Source organism: Colius striatus, chromosome 3 (genome assembly GCF_028858725.1).
Source record: "Colius striatus isolate bColStr4 chromosome 3, bColStr4.1.hap1, whole genome shotgun sequence".
NCBI classification, from domain to species: Eukaryota; Metazoa; Chordata; class Aves; order Coliiformes; family Coliidae; genus Colius; species Colius striatus.
In genome coordinates this window covers 17,941,227-17,965,994 of record NC_084761.1, presented here as the reverse complement: position 1 = coordinate 17,965,994, position 24,768 = coordinate 17,941,227, and the positions used below count along the sequence as shown (strand labels likewise).

Sequence of the window (24,768 nt, the reverse complement as noted above, 5' to 3'; positions counted from 1 at the left end):
GCTACAAGCAACAAAGCAGTTACAGCTACAGACTGAAACACAGAAAACCTGCATTTTACATCCAGAACAGGAAGATCTGTGTGCAATGTCAAATGCCAATTAACAACATGTTCAACATACCATGTTTGCTGGAGTTTTGATCTAAGGATGTGTTCACAGAAATGCTGTCTACTGTAGTCCATTTCCTCAGTCGAGACTGTGGCTCTTTAATACTGCTCATATCCATGTTTACATTCAAGTTTGAGTTCATTCCTAAAAACATACAGAACTTATGAAACACAGACCACACGTTTTTCTTCTGCTCATTACCACTATTGTCCTAACGATAACTGAAGAGCATATTGCTATGGTTATTTCATGCTTCCAAGTCTCTGGCTTTGAGAAACAGTCTAGCACTTAATAAAGGGAACTTACTACAGACAGAAGCTAAGCTAAGCAATGCAAAGCACTCTGAATTCTCAGCTGGCGTCTTCATGCAAAAAAATGTCAGCGGAAGAAGTCATTGAGGAGGTTAGAGAAACTCAAAGGCAAACATCTAAAAACGTGGCGTTTCTAACACCAGTCTGGCACCAGCACAACTGATCCGGTCTGTGCTGAGTAGCAGTACTGTGAAAAGTGAGCGCAGTGACAAGACAGCCCTCTGTGCCTGTGCTCCTCTCTAGGCAGGAGTTCTGTACTGGCATCTGCAGTTACAGCCCCACTATCACTCTTCTTATTGGGGTTGTCCCACAGGACAACTCACCAGCACAGTTGAGCACAAGCCATACTGCTACCTGCCTCCCTTCATCCTGTTTACACTGTATTAAAACCACAGTAAGAGAAAGCAAAACTTGTCTGTGCCTGTTCTGTTGTATTTCAACAACCAACCCAAATACCTGTGAGAAGCAGCTACACTGCACTTCAACAGTGCCCCTGGCTTCTGACTTTGGCACACCTGCTCTCTTTCCAGATCTGTACAAATCCTTAATTTGCAACCACACTTGCTTCCATTTTGAGTCCTTCAGACCTATTTACTTCATTTTTGAAAATAAATCATCATTTTAACTTTGGACCAGCAATAAGCAAGGAAATTTTCAAATCTCTACCGGAAACACCTTTGTTCAGCCCTTGAAACTAGTGCTTAATTATTTCCCTAAGTCAATACTCATTACCATACAGAAGATGGTTTGGTTGGTTGTTTGGGTTTTTCATTTGTTTATGTTGATGCTAGCAAAGCAGCCCCTTGATAATCCTCAAAGTGCCTTGTAACGGGACACCCAACCAAAACAGAACAAAAGAAAACTCCAATCCATCCAGTTTCTGACATCTCTCACTCTGGGATTTTGGTGCTGTCAGAACAGTAACCTGGGCACAACAACAACCCTTCCTCTAATCGTGAAGAAGCTTGCAAATGACAGACCTCTACAAGAAGGGTTGGAAAGATCACAAGCTGGCAGGTGGACACACGTGCTCATGAGGTTAACGACAGCCCTTGGACAGGCACTGGTGCATGCCCACAGCTCTGTATTTGGAACCTGTGGACTGGGGGATGAGCTCAGTCCCTGGACATAAACTATCATTTAAACAGTCTTCCCAGAAGCAGATTCTCATATCCAATTACAGAAGATTTTATGTTTTTTGGCTATACTCACTACTGGGCAGAGAAAGGTATTTTTAATATCAGAAATACTGAATTCTGTCAGGGAATCAGGATGTGACTGCAAGCACTGGTCAACTAGAGAGAAGGACAGCCCCTGTCTATCCCTAATCCCCGCTTCTGATGGACAAAGATCTAGTGAATCTTGACAAACTCTCCCCAGAATGTAAACAGGACATCCCTGCTGTGGTTGCTTGGTCTCTTGATGCTGGTATCAATTAGAACATGGAGGAAACAACACACCTGCAAGATTTTCCAGAAGAGAACTCGGCCAAGTTCATCTCCTTCTGACATGACTATGCTGCTACACTTTGTGCACTTGGAGGATACTACCAATACTGCTCTTGACTCAGTTCTTCACTAAAGGCTGAAGAATTCCAGCAACCTACTTTGAGGCCTCTGGCTCTGCTTGTTTGCCTCACTATACAAAGAGATCCCACACAACGCTCAGGTATACCACAGCAGGTTCCTGGGGGATCTCAAAGCAATCTTACATACACTGCAGGTTCCTGAAATGTGGCAACAATTAAGGTGAGAAAGCAGCTACTTAACAATAGCACACAATTCATCTCAAGAAATGAAACAGAAAGGAGCCTGTCATAGGCAGGATGCAATTACTCAGCATGAAGTTTGGTAAGGAAGTTAAATATTTAATATTTACAAATATCTAAATGGTGGTTATCAGGAGGTTGGGGCATCACTTTTTTTCTGTTGTACTTAGTGACAGGACAAGGGGACATAAACTGGAACACAAAAAGTCCCATTTAAACAAAGAAAAACTTGTTTGCTGTTCAGGTGAGGGAGCCCTGGCACAGGCTGCCCAGGGAGGGTGTGAAGTCTCCTTCTCTGGAGGTTTTCAAAACTCACCTGGACACGTTCCTGTGCAACCTGATCTATGCAATCCTATGCAACCTAGGACCTGCTTTGGCAGGAGTAGACTGGATGATCTCTAAAGGTCCCTTCCAACCCCCATCATTCTATGATTCTATGATTCCTTTCATTAGATCCAACACAGCATCTCTAATAGCTAAACAAACTTTATGCCTGGCCCTCCAAATGAAAGCAGTAGTTAGACCTTGATGCCAATCATCATCAGCAACTATTAAGCAGCAGCCTGGACTGGCCACAAGCAAAATTCCAGTGTGCCACATGCAGTGCAACAGCATGGTCTGCATTGACCCACTGGCTCCATGACACTCCACCTAGAAGCACAAGGATTTCAGCAGCAGTCTCTATTAAACAAACTTTTATACAAAGGGCAATGAGGATGCAAAGGGAATCAGCCCAACAGAAATAACCATACTAGAGTAACGCAGAAGAAACGCAAACTGAAGAGGAGGAAAAAAAAATAAGGATAAGAGGTAAATGGTATACAGTTGTAGTAAGTGTAAGACAGCATTAAAAAGGGACCTAAAGTAAGGAGAAAATATACAAGCCTGGAATTTCTGAAGTAGAAATTGGACAGAAGCCTGGAAATGTAGGGAGAAAGAAACAAATGATGTTTGTATTTACAAATGTTCAGATATCTTTGCTTGAAGTGAGACAATCACTCCTTAAAAATGCAGACCTAAAAGCTTTCTTTCCTGGACAAAACTACACTACAGGGGAAATTAACATTTTGTTCTACCTATGCAAGCCCAGATTCATTGAAAATGTTTTTACAATCCCAAAAAACGAGATCACTTCAATATATTCTTTGTTGTGATTCTACTTCTAAAAGTCCTTTAGCTCCAGGAATCATACCTGCAAAAGGACTTTGTATCATCCTTGTGGCCCAGAGGATAAGACAGAAATGAGATAGACAGTCTTTAAGAATGTAAAGCATTTTTGCACTGAAATACAGACAGTTCTGGGAATGAGTGCACTTGTGAAAAAAGTTCTTTGGTACACAGGTCTTTGGAACACAGGTAACCGGGTAAGAACCACAAAGAATGATGACTTCATTAAAATTGTAAGTGCTAAGTGGATTATCATCATTATTGTTTCCAGAAGAGGCAGGCAAAGTGAAAGGAAAGACCATGTGACACATAAGCATTAATTGAACGTACGAAATTAGCATGGAGAAACCCACCTATAGGGAAGCTGCTGAATGAATTTATTGGTGATGGCCCTTTCTGTAGCTCAGGAGTAGCATGGGGTATGACATTCTCAAGGAAAGACTTCATGGTGGGTTGATGGAGTGATTGCTGTTGAGAGGGTGGAGTTTGCTGCTTCATTAACAGGTTTGGATCAAGCTGACGGGACTGTTGCATCATCTGTTGCTGCATACTAAGAGATCGACCCTTAAACAAAACAGAGCAGTTACCACATAAAATAGGCAAAAGCTTTTGCACCTTTAAAGAAAGTAGCACAGCAAAGCCCCAGCATGAAGCCGGCTCACTCCTTTAAAGCCTGGCAAAATCGCATTCACTCCTGCACGCTAACAGAATTTGTAATGAGAAACGCAGCTCAGGACCAAAGCCAGTTGTTAAAGATGGTGTGAAAAGAGGGTAAATAAACGTGTTCACTTACCTGCTGCTCCTGCTGCTGACGACCACCAGAAGGCATGCTTCTCTGATTCTGCGCTTTTTGCTGCTGAGCCAACAACCGCTACGAGACAGTGTTTTGTGGTGGTTTGTTTAAGAACAGTTCACAGCTAATGTAAGTCTCTACTTAAGACTTTCAAACAGAACACAGAACGACTAACTTTTTTAGCTTACCTGTAACTGGGAGATCTGAGAAAGCTGGTTTAACTGGGACAGTTGATTCAACATGGCTACCTGTTGTGGGCCGAAAAGTGGGCTCAGGCCACCGTTGTTTGGTGCATACTTCAGTAATGATACTGGAACCTGCAAAATGGGCCAGTGTGAGGAGTGAGTGACAGTCAGATGCACTTAGTTACACTGTGTGTAGAATACTATAACCTCTGGTCAATGGTTGCCTAGTTTCTGAGAGGTTTGTGGAGCCAAATACACTGTCAAATATTTACAGACTAAACTCCAGCAATGCTGATAAACAAGAAAAATGTTCTGAATTAGTGGTTTATACACAGGCTAGATTATGTATTCAGTTACCTGAGGGGATAGTAATGGAGGAGGCACTTGAGCACGTGGATTAGGCTGAGATGAATTAAGAGGTTGTGCTGGAGGCTGCTGCATGCTCCTGGGCTGTGCTGCTATATTACCAACACCAAACATACTGGGATTGCCATTCTGGGGAAAGGATGGACAGTTAGTGACAATAAACCCCTGCTGCAGCTTCTCCCACCCCTATACATTTGAATTGGAAGTTAAACACATAGCAATCACATAGATAGCTAGGATATTTTATCAAAAGGTATTAAATGCTGTCAAGTAACATGCCAAGGATATGCACACAGCCTTACCTGTCTAACAGAATTCAAGTTTTGCATACCCAGCCCTGCTAGGGAGCCAAGGGCTTGGTTAGGTAGTGCATTATTTGAAGGGGGAAGCTTCATGTTTTGATTGGACATAAACTGCAAGTTTTGGGACTCGTCTGCTACAATGCCATCCTGATTGGACAGATAAACCGACGCGCAATAACCAGCCAGCAAGCAAGCAGAAGGGAGAAACCATTGCCAGGAACAGAAGGGAAGAGTCACATGACAGTCCAGCACCAGCAGGAAATAGGCAGAAAACAAAAGAGATCAGGTTAGTCATTTGCACTTGCAAACAGGCTACAGAAAGTGCTTAGTATTATATATCAGTAAGTTAAGAAGAACAAAATACATCTTATGGATTAACAAGAAAGCTCTAGCTTTTGCCTCCACTAAATGTAGAATGCTAAGGAACAGACAGGTAACTATTCAGAATGCAGATAAAGAGGTTCAAAAGTGTCTGCCAGCAAGGCACCTACTGACCTTATCAAAGTAAGGACCGCGATCCATGGAAGACTCTTTGGAAATTTGAGGACGAGAACCAGGGCCTTTGCCAACCACACGATTGTAATCTCCAACATTGAGGCCGTGCTTGTCCATCTCCATCCGCTTATCTTGCAATAACCCTAAGCAAAGGCGAGAGGTGTGACTACAACCTTGAAGGATTACTCTGTTCTCAAGATACAGCACAGACCAGCTGATGCTTCCAAAGAGCTGACCCAGCACTGCTCTTAAGGTGGGTATTAATAAAAGACGACATCCGTTTAGCTTTAAACTCCCTGGGCTTTACTGCAAGTGGAAGGGAACCACTATAAATCAATGGCTAAAGACAACTCACAACTTGGAACCAGCAAAATGTCAACAGATTCTGCCAGGCTTTACAAAAACAGTAGGCTTAGGTTTTGCTTAAAACCAAGAAAGTGTAACTGTTTAAACTTGAGTTTCCAGTTGTGAATGCAACTCTGGTTTGTTTTTTTTTTTCCCCAGTAGCAGTAAGCACTGTCTTGGCTTTAAACTAATATCTTTATCACATCCTCTACATTTGTGTAAAATTTCAGAGGCCTTTTCATTTAATTCAGTTCAGAAAAAAATTATTTAGCTAAAACCAAAACCTCACAAATTTAAAATATTTGTGTTGATTAAAGCAAATTTTAAGTTCTCTTTTATGATTAATTCCACTAGGCAAGCTAAAAGATCAAAATATAAGCAGTAATAAAGGAATCCACTTAATACTTCCTGCATGTGTGCAAGAGAATGACTTTACAAGCAGATGGTTTACATTAAAATTTTAAAAATTGAAATAATGTAAATACGAGGCTTGCCATTACAATCTAAAATTCAATGAACAATTTATTTATTACACAATAGGCAATGAGATCAAAAGTTAAAATATCCAATTTTGAACTGGAATTAAAAAAAAAAAAAGAGTACAACCACAATAAAAAGCTGCAAAGCTCAAATTACTTGTAATTAAATGTTATGCAAATAATTACACTATTTATTATTTGCTAGAGCAAATCATAACAGTCAATAGACTCAAATAAAAATAAAGCTGCTCACAAGCCAATTTTACACTCAAGTTTAAATGTTCCTAAAATAATTGTTCAGTATTAATTTAGTTCTTAGATCTGAAAATGCGTTTCCAAGAATGAACCACAATGAGCGAGTGGGGTATTTGGACTGTCTTCTGTACTCAGAAAAGGTATCCAGAGGCAATCTAGATACTTGTACTACAAGAAACAAACCTGCCACACCCTGAACACATTCTTTCATGTCAGCTTAGTAGATCTATGCTTAGCTTGATTTATGGATAACATTACTGTGGCAGCCAGGTGATTCAGGCGTGAAGCATTACTCATATGCACATTTTTTTTGCCTCTACAAAGGTATTCCTTTTCTTTAGGGAAATATATATTTAACTATACACAGCTATAACTATATAATATATAGTTTTTAAAAAGTAATTTAGAGAAGGATATAAAATCAAAGAGAGACTGGAAAGAAGCAATAAAACCCAGCTAGGTTCTCTCATTCTTACCTCCAGACATGTCCATCTTATTGCTCTGTATGGTTTCTTCTGGTGATTCTCTCTGAAGTAACAAAATGCATCATAATTATTTCATAATAACATTTTTTAGAGTTAAATGAAAGAGATTCCTATATACTATTTCAATTAAAAAACACAAGAAAAAAAGTCACGACAAATCAGATGCTGTTTTAAAGCATTTTCTCCCTTTAGTTGTTACTCAACTGAAAGCAGGAATCTTCACTAAAATTCGTATGTAACATTGAGTAAAACATCCCAGAACTGGATGAACACCTGGGGAGTGTTTAAAAAAATGCTTTTCATTAATCAATAAATAGGTCTTTTGGTAATGAGGATGCAAAGAAAAAGGATGAGTGACAGGGGACAAACAGAAGAGCCAAATAGCATGCAAATGAACAGCAGGTGATTAAACACTTTAATCTTTCTGCATTGCACCTAGCACTGTAAGAAGGCAGTAAAGCCAGGTAAAGGTAAATACTTACTGAAAAACTGAGATTTGTGAATTGCTTAATGAATGGATTGATCCATGTTTCATCTTGCTTATTTCCACCTTTCATTATTCCCTTAAAAATAGAAAGGAATTCCTGTGATACTCAGAAGGTATCTACCACCTACTGCTTAAATTACATCATAAGATGTTAAGAATGAACATTGCTAAGAATGAATATTAAAGCCTAATGGTACTCCCCTCCGTCTGTTCTGACTTAGCTTTTAGAAATGACAACAGTGAAAGAATCTGGACTCAACCTCATTACCTTTGTGGGCATTTTTTTCATATATGGTGGCCAATTCAAAGACGGGTTAGCTTCTTGTGAGGAACTGGTGTTCCACATTCCAATCTCTACATCCTCTTCTTCCTCCCAGCTGGTCTGACGACTGCCTGTCAATGGCATATCATCTCCACACCAACTTTCTTGCATAGATTTAGGCCCTGGTTGTGAAAAAAAACATTCAGCACGTTAACATTTCAGTAGCAACTGACTGCCCCCAACACAGAAAGTAGCTTGATTTTCACTTCAAGCTAACAAAGCCCTCAAAAATGCAAAGCTTCTAATGAGGTATTTCACCATCCTCAAACACCCTAATTCACAGCTGACACAGAAAGCACTCACCCGGTTTATTTGGAGCCTGTTGACCAAGAGAAGCGTTTCCCCAGCCAGAGGTGCCTGCTGCATCGCTGATGGGTTCTCCCCAGCTAGTACCAGTATCCATGGGTTTACCCCACGCTGAAGTTCCGTTATCTACAGTAGTGGCTGGAGTAGAAGGCTCTCCCCAACCTTTTTAAAGCAGTATGAGTTACTGTCATGTTTTTAAATAGAATTTTAAAAGCTATCTAAAGAGACTCAAGTGTTTTGCCTTTAACGTGTGGTAAAAAGTATATAAGTACCTCCAGATGAAATGTAAATGTAGAATTATTACAACTGTAAACTCTTCCATAAAGCAAACAAAAAAATCACAAAAAATACAAGTTTCATATGTAAAGAACTACATTTTCATAACAGAAATCTCTAAGTTTCTAAGAGCTGCTTGGGGCTTTTTTAGCTACTTTGTGCACTTAAAAAAGAGACACAGCAAAAAATACTTCAAAAACACCACGCAAGGTCATCTGCAAGTGCCATTATTCACTGCTCCCCACACTACAGGATCAGAAAATCTGATCTTGAGTCCACATAAGACCACCACCTTTCACTCTGTCTTGTAGCAGCTCGATGCTTTTTTGGGGGGGGCTCTTTGGCAACATTAAGTTCTAATTGTTTTAGAATGAAATGAGGAAAAATAGTTTTGTTCCTCAGATACTATTTTAAGTATTTTCTCTGTGTTCCCACGCTCCAGACTTCAAGTGGAGCTGTCTAGTCTTTATTACTGAAGCTACTTAAAGCCAGAACAGACCTCTCAATCTGTATAAAAATCCCAAACGTTTATAAGCATTGCTGTTACTTTTTTTAATAAATAAAAATGGAACTTCAGTGACACCTTCCCCTTTGAAACTAAAACACTGTTCTACGAAGCGAGAAGAAAAATATTGTTTCACAATTAACAGAAACAACAGATTTATATAAAACCAGATCTTACCAGAACCCGAACTGCTCTCCTTGCTAGACATGGCACTTGAAGACAGTAGCTGCTGATGTACCTGTGCTTGCTGGTCTGAACTGCTGCTACTGTTTGGGACATTTTTATTCCACATATTCACATTTTTGTAGTTGTATTTGCTCGGATCACCCCAAGCAGAAGTTCCATCATCAATTTCCATTTTGCGGCGTATTGACTCGGGGGACGGCTCCTCCCAGCCAGTGGGTTCTTCCTCCTTTGCTGGCGCTGGCATCGGTCCACCCAGCCAGCCTGACCCCGGGGGTTTGTTCGTGGCAGATGGTGCTCCCCAAGAGCCAACATCTTGTTTGTTCCATTCTGGAGAGTTGATTGGCTTTGATGAATCCCCCCAAACTTGAGGCTGATTAGATTTAGGAGGGTCTCCCCAGCCCTGGTTCTGATTAGACTTTGCAGGCTCATCCCATCCTGAAGAATTATTTGGGTTTGTATTATTACCTCCCCAAGTAACAGAATTTGATTTACCCGTCTCATTCCAACCAGATACTGATCTGTCACTGTCGCTACCTCCTGAACTGGATTTCTTAGCCTCACCCCAATGGTTACTTCTTGAATTTTCGCCCCAGCTATCACCAGTAGAAACTGCCCAACCCTGGCTGGCCTTCTGTCCATCTACCCATCCCTGTTTGATCTTCTGTGCGTCATTCCAGGATGACTTTTCCTCTTTGCCACTTCCCCATGATTGATTGCTCTTGACCATTACTGTAGCAGCAGAATCTTCTTCCCACCCCCCTTGGCTGTTTGACCCTTTGGAGTCTCCCCACCTTGTAGCAGACTTTGGATCTCCCCACCCTGATACAGATGAGGTATCATTATTATTAGGGCTAGGTCTATCCACACACCCCCCTGAGCTGGAAGTCTGTGTCACAGAGCCTCCCCAGGCCTCTGTCCCATTGTCAGTTTTTCTTTCACCCCTTGGTGATGTTTCGGTATCCCAGGCAGTGTTCTGTTTGATTGGAGTCTGTCCCCAACCAGAGTTGGAAAGGACACGTGGATCTAAGTCAGTTCTGTTCACTATACTTTGGAGTAATGTATGCTGGTCAACTTTCCTTCTCTCTCGGTTCTGTCCTTCTGTCGTTACCCTATCTTCGTGGCATCCAGTGCTCTCCGAACTACCTTCGCTCTCCCCCGTACCTGTTTTGGCCCACGCACTGTTCTGCTCAGTTATCTGAGAAGCAGCAGAACTCTGGTTGTTAAGGTCATCCTCCTCAGTAGATTTCCATCCATTTGTAAACTTCCTGCTGTTTCCACTCACACTTTCATTGGAATGCTGATTACTGGGCAGTTTACTCCATTCCCCGTTGGAAAGGTTAGTGCCGGTATTTTGTGCCGGGTTGCCCCATCCTCTTCTACTCCCGCCAGCACTTGCACCATTTCCACTTCCCCACGGCATGTTCTGGGAGCTGACTGTCCCTGCCTCCCATACCCCTCCTCCTCCTCCTCCTCCTTTATTCCCATTGATTTGAAAGTTAGTGCTGCCAGGCCCGCTAATGCCTGGCTGCATTAGAGTTGCATTCACAGTGTCACCATTAGCTTGGCTGTTTGGGCCTGAACATTTGTCTCCAGAGTAATTAGAACCATAGGCACCCCATGTAGTACCGTAAGATCCACCATTTTTCGCCTCACCGTTGCTAAGATGAGAGATGGAAGTGCCATTTGTAACTGGAGAGGCCTGAATCTGAGAATGATTCATTGTGCTCACACGCCAGGCCCCATGCCCTGTATTATTAGGCAGTTCGTTAATCTGCACTGAACCAGCAGAGTTTGGTAAACTAGAGGTCATAAAGTTAGTAGTGTTATTTGGTCCATTCATTTCAGTGTTAAGGTTTTGAGGTTGCCCACTGAATGAAACCTTCCTTGTACCATTTACTTCAGAATCACAATTTTCCTGAAGGCTTCCCCAGGAACTGTGGGCTGAACCACCCACTTTAGAGTTAATACTCTGACTATTAGATATCTGACCTATGGTACTGCACTGAATATTTGTGCCAGGATTACCACTCCCTACAGACCCTTTCAGGGCATGTCCATTGTTCTCCAATACAGGCCAGGCACCATGGTTGCCATTTGAATTCAAAGTGCTTGGATTTAACCCTCCATTTGATGAAGAGTTTATGGTGCCCCAAGCATTCATTCTATTGTTGCTACTTTCAGATTTGCTGTCAGGAGCATCCACAGAAACTTGACATGTGCTTATTATGGTTCCATGGGATAAACCCCATGGCCCATTAATACTTCCATTGCCCACATTATTGCTGTTGCTACCAACCACAAACTTATTTTGAGAACCATGTCCAATGCCATTTCGAATGCCATCATTTTCACCGCCTGTGCTCCCTGAAGCCATTATAACGAGGTTTCTCTCTGACCCAGAGCTAGAGGCAGAGTCAGTGTCCATACATTCTGATGTCAACTCTGGGTCACTGCCAGTGATTGATGGCCATGCTTCTTTGTCAGAGCCGTCTACAATAACTTTATCCCAGTTTGTGCTGGAGTCACTATTCGAAGAGACTGGTCCCCAGTGAGAATTTTCATAGTGGGATCCTAGACCACTGTGGTTCAGATCTAGAGAGAAGAAGGAAAGCCCAAGAGCATTATTATAAATTTAGTATTATTACTTCATTAAGTCGAAGAAGAAAAAGAAGTATAAAGTATTAAGCCAAGAGTTATCTGGCTTATTTTAACACTATGGCCACTGACAATGACAGACAAAGCTTCCAAGTACAGCTGCTCAGAACACTGCCACACTATTACCTAGAACACTGCTCACCAGCACACAAAGCTGCACTCTCACAAAAAGCACCAAGCAGCATTCCTAAAGGTACCACTCCTTCTGTCCAGAGAAACAGGGTATTTAAACAGGGTATCACCATATGCAAAGTATTTGCTAAGAACATACACATATTAAGGGCTAAAATACTACATAAAACCAAAGACATTCTGAAATGCAGAAATCTAAACAGGACATTAAACTGACCTATCAGTGCCCATTGCTATGTGACAACAGCCAGAGAAACACACACCTTCCCAGCCCCACTGAAAGACATGATATAAGAACTATTAAGTGCAAGTTATTTAAGATATCTTCTTTTACAAAACAATCCAACACAAAAAACACTAGAGCAATCCTAAGTGCTGTGGCTGCAGAACTACACACCAAGCCCAATAGCTGAACTGATAGTTCTCACTTTCATTTGTAGAAGAACCACTACTGCTTTCTCAATAAATAAGCTGATCATGTCTGGGAATCAAGAAGAAATACATCCTAACACACTTCCAAACTTTCAATGGTTAAATGCATGCACCATGGAACATTTGCTACAAAATCGGTGCTATCGGTTTTCATCTCCAATGTCTAACGCTGTACTGCAGAGACTCCCTCCAACTGCTAAATGAAAACACAGACAGGTGCAACATAAGATGAAACTACCAAAGTGCAAAGCATGTGAAATAACACATGTTGGCAACAGCACAAGTACAGAATGCCAGTGAAGTCTTTTCCCTTAGTACTTCCCTGCTCTGACTGGATAATCACACTAGCGTATACTAAATGGCAAACCGCACTCCTCTGCCTATTCAAACACTCAGGTTTTTAAAACAGAAAGAAACTCTCAACTTATCTTTGTTAAATTCTCACTCTGCCTTTACTTAAAAGTATTCAAAATGTATATATCTAAACAGAAAAGTTGTTTTGTAGCTCCTGCTCTTTCTTAACAGATTTTTATGGCACATGCCCTGGATCTGACTAGAAAAGGTGCAGTCACTCTGCCTGAACACCTTCATGATATCCTACTATCATGTTTGTTAACAGAGCTAATAGTAACAAAATGCTACAGTCATCAATCATTCATTTTCTCAAAAGCTATTTAAAGAACTTTTAGGGACTTATAAAAAAATGCAGTGCTCATTTATAAGTCTCTCTTATTCCAATAAAGACATATTAATTGTCAAACTTGAAAAGAAGCTTCCAGTGTCACCAGCTTCCCCCTTTGCTAACAGGAGCATGAGTTCTGCACCAGCACTGAAGCTCCAAATCCTGATGCTCACTAACTGCTCAGTGATAAGTAACTGAGTCGCACATACTCTATTAAAAATGTTACCCAAAATTGTCACCTACTTAGAGGTGAAAACTTATACAAGGTACAACTTTTGGCAACAGCTCAGCTTCCATATGTAGTTGCTCATTGGGAGCCTGCTCTTAGTGCCCTAATTCAACTGCAAAAAGGGTGGATGTGGTTTATCACGTATAAGCATGACTGATCAATCTGAAAAGAAGAACAGGTCACGTAGAGGTAAAGTGAGACCTCATCTCAGTGCTTCCATCTCTCTAAAGCAAACTGAGAACACCGCGACAAGCAGAAAATTCCACATTTTTTACAAGAACACTGGCACAGCAATTTGGAGCACAAAGGAGTGGGAGATCTGTGGCAGGCAGAAATAGTGCTGCAACAGTTACAAGTGCCTGACAGCTCCATAGCCTCGAAGAAAACCATACCACATCCTGAGAAGTGGAAGACATTTGTTCACACAGAATGGTAGGAATTGGAAGGAACCTCTAAAGATCATCCAGTCCAACCCCCCTGCTAAAGCAGGTCCGTCTAGTTCAGGTCACACAGGAATGTGTCCAGGTGGCTTTGAAAAGCTCCAGAGAAGGAGACTCCACACCCTCCCTGGGCAGCCTGTGCCAGGGCACCCACGTCCTTAACAGTAAGAAGTTTTTCCTTAAGTTTAAGCGGAACTTTTTGTGTTCCAGCTTTTGTCCGCTGCCCCATATCCTATCCCTGGACACTGCAGAAAAGAGTGTTGCCCCATCCTCTTGACATACACCTTTGAAACACTTTTAAGTACTAATGAGGTTCCCCCTCAGACTCCTCCAGGCTGAACAGTCCCAGATCCTGCAGCTTTTCCTCTGAAGATGCTCCAGTCCCCTGAATGTAATCCAGAACCTGTCTACTAATGTGTTACCTGAAAAAAAACACTAGTATCTGAGCAATGGTCCAAAGACCAAGATTTCAAATCTAACACTGATAATTTAAAAAGAAGACATTTAACCTGTGTTAAAAGACTAATCAAAGTTAAGAGTTGTCTGCACTCTCATGACTGACAATCAGCAGCATCAAAAGCTGCCCTTACAAAACAAGGTCTTGATTACATAAACATCATTCTAATACATGATCAATTTAAAAGAAACACATGAAAGTATACAGATGGCAAACAGTTTGAATTCAGTGTGGAGAAAGAGATGAAGGTTATGCCTATGAGCCAGAGTGAAATGGTAAACAAATAAACCCTAATTTGCACAACAAAAGAATACATAAACAGAAAGCTTATATTTATTAAAATTCTATTACACTAATTTAGATGCAATGCACACTTTGCAACAAGCCAATGTACAAACAACATCTAATGATTAATTTCCAGTCATCCAGAATTTTATTCTACTACACACAAAACTGCCTTGACTAACACTCTTTTCTCCTGGACATAAAGGCATGTTAGTGATCTCTAGTATGAGCCACTGTTCTCAAATATTCCTATCGGAATCTCCACAACCCATGAACTTCTGAGATTAAGCACATAAATACTGAATATGCAAGGTAGTATCTCTGATTTTATTTTGTATTGGGCAGATCCCACAAAAACACTCTAAAACCTGAAAAATTAAACCTCTGCATTTGGTGCATGGCACAATGAGCCAGTAACAGCCTACTCTTGGTTTTCTCCTCAAAACTACTTACAAGTTACAAACTGAGTTTTCACTGCTCAAATCCTGGCCAAAGTATATAGAAAACAGAGCTTCCCAAAATCCAGTAATCTGCTGAGATTTTTTTTTTTTCCCCCCAGTAATTTGAAATGTAATGCTTTCTAGCTATTAGTCACCCCTGCAGGAAATGTTTGCAGGAAACTGTTTGTATTTTCTAAAGTAGCTTGTTTGTTTTAAAGAACCATGGCATGGTTCAAAATAAACAGTAGGAGTGAGAAGTGTATATTAATAAACACTTGAATCTTGCTCGCTCTGTCTCCTTTTCCTTTTCTAGTACATACTGCTACCCGCAGAGTGCCAATGCTCTACCTTGCCAATTATTGTACCTTTGGTCCTTGAAAAAATATGCATTTTAGTAAACAAGCTTTTTAGCTGTTAGTAAACAAGCTAAAAAGCATATTTATTATGAAATGACAGAACCAAAAAATTACTATGTTTAACATCACATATCTGTCTCTTTGCAGCAGAGAAAAAGGTCATGAAATCCGCATCTCTAACTCAAGAACTAGTAAATGTAGCTGTTTGCCTCTGCAGTTGTTTCTTAACTGTAAGTGATGGCCAAGAAAGCTGCCCAGACAGGAATCCAGCACCCTCTGCATCTAACCTGGCATGACAGGCAGCTCTCCTAACAAGGACTGTCCTATACACCTTCCCTCTCACTCTCTCCTCTCCCCCAGTTGGGGCTCTGGCCCTGGCTGGACTCAACACTCCTGCGGCACTGCAGACTTGGACGCCAAAGTCAACACAAGCGAAGAGGGGAGAGAAGGTTTACCATGACCCCTTTGAGCGTCGTCTTCCAGGTAAACAGAAGAGATGCAATGTTCTCCCAAGCACCAGGCCCACAGGAACCAGACAGGTACATGGCAGAGCCATGAAGAAGCCCAGTATAACCCATAACCCATCCCACAGTGCTATCTGCATTACTCCAGAGCACCACATATGACACATCCTCAAGCCTCACACAGGAATTTTGCTCCAAAATATTACTTAAACAGCAAGTACTCTGCATAATCATACACAGTAAACATACACAAATGTAGATCTCTATGTATGTGCTACGCTAGCATAAACTCAGCACTCAGAACAGTCCCCTATGTAGTTTCTTCCACAGCGCTGCAAAATGTCTCTGATTTAAAAGCACAGGCTTGTAGAGATTATTCCATTTCACAGCATCACAGAATGGTTTGGGTTGGAAGGGACCTTAAAGACCATCTAACTCCAAATCTGCTGCCTTGGGCAAGAAAATTTAGTATCACAAAGAGGCAATTTAATGTATAAGCATAAAGATAAAAAAAGGCAGTATTGTAAAGCATAGTTGAAACATGTTTCAGTATGAATTCTACTGTTATTTTAGAAAATTAGAAATAATTAACCAAATGTAGTATGTAATGGCACAGAAAAAGTATATGTCACTCAATCACACAGCACATGCCATTAAAAAACATAAGCCAAAGAATAAAAAAAAGTTTAAAAAAAAATATCAGACAAGATTGTGTGAAACATGTAACTACTACAAACACACCTAGTGCAAAAAACAGGTGAGATTAAATAGCTAACCTGACTGGTTAGGGGAGTGGCTCACCAAGTCCCGAATGGGAGGCATGCCTACAAAACAAAAAAAGCAAGAAAATTACAGAGGTGTTACTTAAGTAAACTAGCCCTTTGAGAACAGTCCTCAAACCACTCATTACTTCAAAACCATTTATTAGCACCCCTTTTTCAGGAAAGGTTTCTCTTAAGAGCCATCTCTCAATCTTGCTGACCGTGCTAGTGACAAGCAAGTTCTGAATTGCCTCACCCACAGCGTTGAACACACCACAGGGAAGACACAGACCAACAGCATATTCAGCTTTCTACAGGGAGTACTTACATTTAATTATTATTACTCCACTACTAGCTATCTTTTAATACATTTGGCAATCAATTTAACACATCCTTAATTTTAAAAGTTTGATTATATAAAAAAGAGGAATTCATAGTCATCAAAACTAAAACCAGTTAGTTTTTCACAGTATTAACTTAGAATTTCAGAGGTCAGCCCTGAAACTTAAGCAACTTGAGAGGCATGCTTTTTCCATCCAAAACTCAGTCTTTGACTACTCAATTTAGCACACAAAGTACTTAAGTACCAAGACTACTTAACTAAGTACAATCCAACCCTGATTTAACCTATGCATGTGGTAACAAACTTTAATTTACCACTCTGTCCTAGCTTCTTCCTCCTAAGTGTCCTATAGAGAGACTATGAAATCAAAGTCCATGTTTCAGGTTTACAAATTTTACAGCTGGAGCCCACAACTGTTAGGTTTAAGGCAATGTTTCCTAAATCAAGTCAACCCTCATCACTAGTAACTGCAAATCCCAATTGTTGGCTCTTCCCATCTCCTACGCTGAGCCCTGGTTTCCGAAGGCTCTGGCTGTGGCATCGCTCTGCAGCTGTGTTCCAAGGTGCGCCAGGCCAAGGCGAGACCTACTCGCCTCAAAGAAGGAACCCAAGCGACTGGACTGGTGCCAGGAGCCTGATGTGCTCTCCTGTTCTGATTTGTCCTGCAGTTGTAAGCAATTACTGCTGGCAAATGTTTCAGTTCACTGTATAAATCATTTAATTGTGGAATAATCAGCTGGCTATTCCAACGTGTTACAAAGCACGGGGACAAGCAAACACCGAGGCAGCATTCCGGATCTTCTCTTTACACAGGGGAGAAAGTGTCAGTACAGCAAACAATTGAACTGGTATGAAAATGTTCTGATAAAGAACTACTTATGTTTATGTAGACTTCTTAAAATAGCCATCTTGGTACAAGATAGTATCTGTTACAGAAGTGCTACATGGCATGAGCCATGTGTCCTTATGAAAAAAGACACGCCAAATGTCCTGAAAACAGGAGGAAAAAAAAAAAAGCATCTACAGAACTATTCCTTCTTAAGCTTTACTTCTAATCAAAGCAGGTTAGTTTTCAGAAGATGATTGTACATCCAAACCGTGAGTAATTTTTTTTGACCATCGATATAGTTAAAATCTCCAATACTAAAGGCTTAAAAGTTTACTGTGGCCAGGGCAATTAAAAGAAGGCTTTAAATTTAGCAGTACTTGTGTTCTCTGTTTTGTACAAAGCACCTACCAAACAACGGCAATCACAGTTGGAACTGGGGTGAGATCCTACCTGGGTTGTCAGGGAATGATAGATAAAACAACTGGAGCCATTACTGATTCCAGCAATTCTGACCGCAACCCTTCAAGCTACAGTTTTTCTTTCAGCCCTAAAATACAGATCAATCTCAATATCCTTTAAGTAATGCTTTAAAAAAAAAAAAGGAGTCAAGAACTTAATCTTCAAAGATACTTCATCAGGTACAAAATTTAACTCAAATGGCTGCACATGGATAGTTTTTTAATAGGAAGGGATCTACAGATGTGTCAAATTTCAGGAGATGTTACATTTCAGAGGTAACATCAGGGAGAGTACCTAGAAGTTGCTCTTGGAGGCTAAAAGAGGAACTAGGGTGAGCAAGTAAGACTGAGACAGACCAATGACAGCAATATTTCCTTTCAGATGCAGAGGTGTCAAAAGACATGAAGTCATTCTTGCACATAGTGCTGGACTGCAGCCACCTCCACATTGCCTCACAGGTAATTCATTAGTCAAGATTTTGAAACCATTACAAAAATCCAGCACCGAAAAATAACTCTCCTTTACATGATCACCTTGCCTAAATTTCTCAAAGAACATGCCTAATCCTGGTTACACTAGAGAAAAGATCTTTCCAGAGTACAGACACATGGCACCAAAAAACACAACTCAGCCCACTCAACCTGCTTGCTGGTTCTTAGGAGTTGACCTTGGACACATGGTAGAGCACAGCACACAGTTAACAGAGACCTGACAGGGCTGCTACAGACAATGCAAACATTTTCTGAAGATGGGAAAGGTTCTCAGAACCTTTTTGTTACCACTTGGACATTCAGACTTATTACTCAATTACCATTATTCAAACAGCAGAACCCCCAGTACTCCAGTTGTCTCAGAACACAGTACTGTGAACTCCCAGTACTGCAGAAGTACTGTACAGGACTGAACACCCAGGACAGCCGTTGTCTCGAACATTCAGCATTGGGACACTCAGGGATGCGTTGACACCTCCCAGACTAAAAAAATGTCCAACCCAAAACTGAGCAGAATGCAATACACAAATGGGAACTCAACTAATTAAATATTTGGCTGGCAATCACAAAGGAAGTGAAGTGAATGATACTAAAAAATTCCTCTGGATACAACTGGGAAGTTTAAGAAGAGTAATATTCCTAAAATCAGTTTAGATGTGAATTTTTGTTTAAAACATTACTTGCTACCACACAATTTGACCAGTAGAGGATTTATGCTGCAGAAAAAGTTTAATTTTAGAAGTAAAGAAGTATATGAAAGCATACTTTAAACCTGAGTATAGACAAGGACAAAATTATACAGCTGAAAAAAAGTCATTAGCTAATTAAAAATTGCTTCTTGGAACCGTAAAGAGTTCTATCAGTATGCTATAAAAATAATACTGGAAAGTAACATCAGAAACATTCCTCAAGGGGCACGTGGATAAATTGCCTCCAGTGTTTTGATTGTTTAATTTTAAATAACGCTTCTTCAAGATTCAGTAATCAGAACAGCTCAAATTTTAACTAAAACTTAAGTACCACGGCTATTTTCCAGATACCTTTTTTTAAACTGAAGGAGATAAGGGTCACATCCTTTGTGGTGTATAAATCACTAATTTTGAGAAACACTGGGAATTCAGTAAACCTTCAGAAGAAACTGTATCTGGGAACAAGTTACACAGTCATTGCTATGTGCATGACAAACAAAGTACAAAAATTAGAAAGTATTTGTCTAATATGTTAAGCGCTAGCATGCATGATTACCAAATCCGTTTGAAAAATCTAGATTCCTCCAAAGAAAGGTTTTTTCCACCCAAAAACAGAGTGTTTTTATTGGCCCCAAAATTTACCAAACTGCATACTAATACATCCACTGAACATCGAATCATGTGCATGTAACACAGAAGTTTACTACTCTTAAAAGGGTATTTAAAGAGAATGCATAACAAGCTGAAATAATGAAGTGTGCCTATATTTAGATGGTAATAAAGGTAAAGGTTGATCCAGCCCGTAAGACAACCAAGCTTCAGGTAGATGAACAAAGAAAAACTCTGACCTAACAACACAAAGCAATTCTGGTACTCTAAACCAGTTATACTCTAGCTGTATCTCTAGATAAGAAGAAAAGGGAAAAAAGTCTTGAGAGGCTGCTCAGAATGCTCTGGGAACTGTCTAAAAAAACCCCTTCCTTGTGAGATGTGTATATCAAAACTAGATGCAAAAAAAAGGACATTTTGATCCATGACCGTCCCTGGATCAATTATTAGGATAAAGATGGTCAATCCTGAACATAGCAGTGGTCATATTGGCTTCAATATCTGCTCTAAACCAGACATGTCTATTGTATACCACTGCCAACAATAAGCAACTAAGATATCTAAGTTTTAGCAAGAAACTTGTACAAAGATGGCTGAAACCATCCTGCAATCATTAATGTTAAGCTACAATGCAGGAAATCTCTCATCATGGTACAGATTACATTAAATAATATTAGCTCAAATATTTTACTGATAATGGAATTTAAACTAGACGATTTTAGTTAAAGGAAAATAAGGTACCTCCTCCTCACCTGGCTGTTTTTTGCTGCTGTTCGGCACTTCTCCGTTGGTCACTGGCTGTTTATTTGTGACAGTGCTGCTTCCTGACTGGCCGTTTAATACTTTAGGAGTAGATCCCAGGTTTGCAGCTATAACTGGTAACTGCTGACCTCGTTTCAGAAGCTGTTTCTGTTCCTGGTGTCGAAATCGCGGTGGTACTTCACGAGGAGGGTATCGAGGCAAGGTCTGCTGCTGCTGCTGACTGTTGGCTGTGGCCCGCTTGGCATTATTATTAGTGCTGGTTACTGTGGAAGTGCCGTTAGAGGTGACAGGCTGAGGCTGGCTTACACTTGTCTTTGTTTGTTCTGGCACTGCCCCCACCCCCAAAAAAAAGAAAGTTGGACAAAGTTATTCATAAGAACAGTAACTTAAAAAACTGAAGACTAAGTCAATATTCTTAATTGTGCTTCTATGTTATGTAATGGCAGCATTTATCCTGATTCAAGCGGCAACTCATTCCCTATGAAAGCTCTATTATCCCAGCACAGGTTTAACAGCACCAACGTGGAAGCAGAAACACATCTTGCTATCACCTTAACAAAGTTATCTCAGTTGAAGCATGCTACTACTAACAAGCTTTCTATAGCTTTTTCTGACAAACCAGCACCATGCCAGTTTATATTAGCATTTAAACTTTATATCAAAAAACATGTAAGTACTAAAAAGCTACATATAGAAAAATGTTACTGTCTTGCCCCAAAAGAACAAGAGGTGAACAGGACACGCAGAACACACTGTTAAGACTTGCCTGCTTTACCAATCCTAACATCCAAAGGGAAATACATTAATTCCCATCAATCACTGTGCTGACAGCAGGAAAAGCCCACAGCACAGGTAGCCCTCATGCACAGCTTGGCAAGGCAGTGCTGGCATTGACATGATGCCAAAAGTGCAACAGCAACTCCAAACTATCTTTCAATCTTGACAGCACAGCCGCTTAAAGGTAAGATGAAGGTCACATAATTTGCAGAGGTCAACTGTGAGCGAACACACCAAACTCAAGATGCTGAATAAAGGGAAAACCACAACATCCTCCACTCAACCCTTCCACTCTAACCTGCAGAAAAGCAAAGTGAGTGAGTATGGAGGTGTTCACATGTAGGTAATTTGTTGGCAAATCGGGCTCAACATATAGGAAGGAACACAGTGAGCTACTGGAAGTGTGTTTCCTGGTGCTCCTGTCACTCATCCCAACCACAATTAACAGGTAAGTTGTACTTCCAGCCCCTTACATCACTGGTATGCTAACACGCTTTTCAGATTTCTTGGATGAGATATCCATGAAGCGTGTTTACATTTACAGTGGAACTTTTAGAGATACTCTCTAGACTCAATCACGACCTCCTTCAGCACTGTGTGGTCAGGTCACTGCCTCTACTCAGAAGTTTCCAAAATTAAACTGGCGTTCTTAAAACTTACTGAAGGAAAACGGTTTAATCTGTGCAGGATTCCCGCTGCTAACAGCAAAGACACTGCTTGGTAATGCAGCTTCTCCGATGACAAATATTTGAAGAGGTTCCTCCTCACTACAGGTCACTTTCCCCAGCTTTTCTGGGCCCGTACAGCCAACAGAGGGGAGAAGTGACATTTTTTTCATTGAACTCCTATAAGAGAAGAGTTCAGGATGCACCACCATCAAGCTGCTCTAAAGGCATCTTGAAGCAGGTGGCAGGCTAGAGGGACTGACCCTACATGCCGAGGAGGGAACCTGAGGCAGGCACTACAGCTTTTGGCCAGCAAGGGCTCTGGCTCTGCACTGCTGGGCAAGGTAGTGCCCAATGACAAATCAGGTTTCTATAAAGCTGTAAGGTTTGTTTTCAAGAATAGTTTTGCACATTGTCAGCACCTAAACACACAGAGCTTGAGGCTGAAGAGCAGCCTCAAACCATTTCCTTGCTGTGTGTGCCCCATGTAAGAATTTCCTGTTGTGTCAACAGCAGGAATATTGTTATTACATGACTGAAAACGTAATTTTCTGGGGCTTTCAAGTTTTCTTAGACTTGTTTAAAGACCATTTTATCATTTACTTCCATAAACAGTTTCAAGTGAATGCAACGTAAAAAAATAAAACAAACTCCTTAAACTTTTGTTTGAAGAATCCGTCTGAGTACTGTCAAATGTTACTTATGACTAGATATTTTTTTATTTCTACCACAATCCACAGTCACATAATTTGAAAAACACAAATATGAAGGTCTCCAGATTAAAATGTCATCTCAGAATCAGAATCTGAGTTGTGTTTTAATGGAACATTATATTTAGGCTACTTAAGAAAGGCAGAAAAGGAAAATTTTAGAGAGCTCCTTGTTTCGCAGAAGGCCTGACAGAGGCCTTTGCCAGAAGTCGCCAGGGGAGAGGAGTAGCTCTCAGCTTTGGCTCCTCACTACCACGCTGCCTCCACAGTCCCACCACCTCCCCTGCTCCAGCACAGCAGTGACCCTGCTCGCTCTATTTCACAGCTGACTGGAAGAGGACAGAATTAAGGAGAGGAATGGCCAAGACATCAGTCAATTGAATGTACAGAGCACTGGGAATAAAAGGTATTCCAAGGCTATTAGATAAATTGGCAAGTTGATAAAAATCATCAACGATACATCAGATTTCATCAATCTGTTACCTATATTAAGGAGCAGGTAATTTGGATCAGATTCCTTGGTATAACGTTTTGGTGTGTAAAATGCAACTACAAATTATGATCAAAACTGAATTTCACAAGTACAAGGAAGTCTTAACACCCATTTGTTCAAATCCAGGTGTAAAAATAACTGAAAAAATTGAAAATTACTAAGCCTTTGGGGGGCCTATTGTAGCATATAGCTAAACATTTGTCAACAACTTCATGCATAAGCACTCAGCACATTTCTGTGGTCCAGGTACTGCAACAAGCTTCACAATAATAATGAAATACTTCTTCACATACCACAACTTGTTCAACTACTGCCTAAATCTCAACTTTTTGATCTATCGGTACACCTTCTGCTGCAATTGATTCAGACTAATTACACTTTCCAGGTCAAAGCACAGTTCAGCCTATCCCTGAGGTGTGCTGACAGCGATACGCAGAAAACAGCCACTTTTTACAGTCAGTCTATTGCTATCAATCCAACAAAGTAGTTGTTCAGCAGTGGCACCACTCAGGGATGCATACAGCCTTTGCCTTCTGCACACTGCATTTAAGTTTCTTCTGTTTTTTTGGTGTCAGTTTCAGTTGCAAAGTACACCTTGCTTAAAGAGAACATCCCATAACACGGTCAATGGAAGAGATTTAGTTTTTCTACACTATTGCTTCCATTCATGTTCAAATTCTCCTCCCAGGTAAAGTAAAATTACTTCTACATGACATTCCAAGAGATATCCAAACAGAGCAGCAAGTAGCAATGCTTAAGGCAATACTACAGCGCAGCAACATTAATATTTGCTTTCCTAATTAAAGCTATTTTAGGATATAAAAGTACATATTACAACAGAATCCAATGAACTTGCAGGTAATCAAATCAGTTTTGACTATAAAAGAGCATGACTAATAAACAAGGTACCTTCTGCCAAACCAACCCCTAAGCTACAACACAAGACTTCACAAACAGTTCATTATATTTCTCACATATTCTATGCATTCATTTCCTTAGCAAATACAGTAATTCCTTCTACTACGATCAGCACACTTCATAGAAATCTACCAGATAATACAGTTATACTAAAGAATATGCAGGTTTACATTTGAAAGTTAATTTCAAACTGAAATCAGTCTGAAGTGCGACAGAATTCCCTTGTCTTTGCTTCCCTACATACCACAGAGTACATTTTAAGCTACACAATTTATCCTGTCCAACGTTTTCTGCTCTACAACTTCTCAGAAGACTAAGTAATAGATTAATATTCCAATATGGCTACTATAAATCCCAACACCCTTTAATCACTACCTTCATTTGTTATAAACAAGTTGCTTGTTTAATAAAAGTTTGTTCTGCACACAAGGATTTTATTTTGAATCATATTAAGGCAGAAAGATAAGATTAACACTTACAGTCTATCACAGTTAATTTACTTGACTAGTAACAGCAAGTTTACAGAAACGGATATTAAAAATGACAGAT

The 24,768-nt window shown here is 40.4% G+C and overlaps 1 protein-coding gene across 6 annotated transcripts in view; it reads right to left on the bottom strand.

Moving 5' to 3' along the window:
* Window positions 1–24,768, bottom strand: part of TNRC6A (trinucleotide repeat containing adaptor 6A) — a 53,138-nt gene that overhangs the window by 7,265 nt on the left and 21,105 nt on the right. For 4 of the 6 annotated variants that reach the window (XM_061991703.1, XM_061991705.1, XM_010208188.2 and 1 more), the window contains 13 exons: window positions 20,647–20,985; window positions 16,490–16,537; window positions 9,133–11,733; window positions 8,172–8,336; window positions 7,815–7,990; window positions 7,542–7,622; window positions 7,051–7,102; window positions 5,496–5,638; window positions 4,690–4,827; window positions 4,336–4,464; window positions 4,148–4,225; window positions 3,708–3,918; window positions 121–252 (listed from right to left, as the gene is read on the bottom strand). In XM_061991703.1, the coding sequence (XP_061847687.1) occupies window positions 121–252; window positions 3,708–3,918; window positions 4,148–4,225; window positions 4,336–4,464; window positions 4,690–4,827; window positions 5,496–5,638; window positions 7,051–7,102; window positions 7,542–7,622; window positions 7,815–7,990; window positions 8,172–8,336; window positions 9,133–11,733; window positions 16,490–16,537; window positions 20,647–20,985 (4,293 nt within the window). The remainder of the gene's footprint in view (window positions 1–120; window positions 253–3,707; window positions 3,919–4,147; window positions 4,226–4,335; window positions 4,465–4,689; window positions 4,828–5,495; window positions 5,639–7,050; window positions 7,103–7,541; window positions 7,623–7,814; window positions 7,991–8,171; window positions 8,337–9,132; window positions 11,734–16,489; window positions 16,538–20,646; window positions 20,986–24,768) is intronic. The other 2 variants (XM_061991706.1, XM_061991707.1) reach the window with 1 other exon arrangement.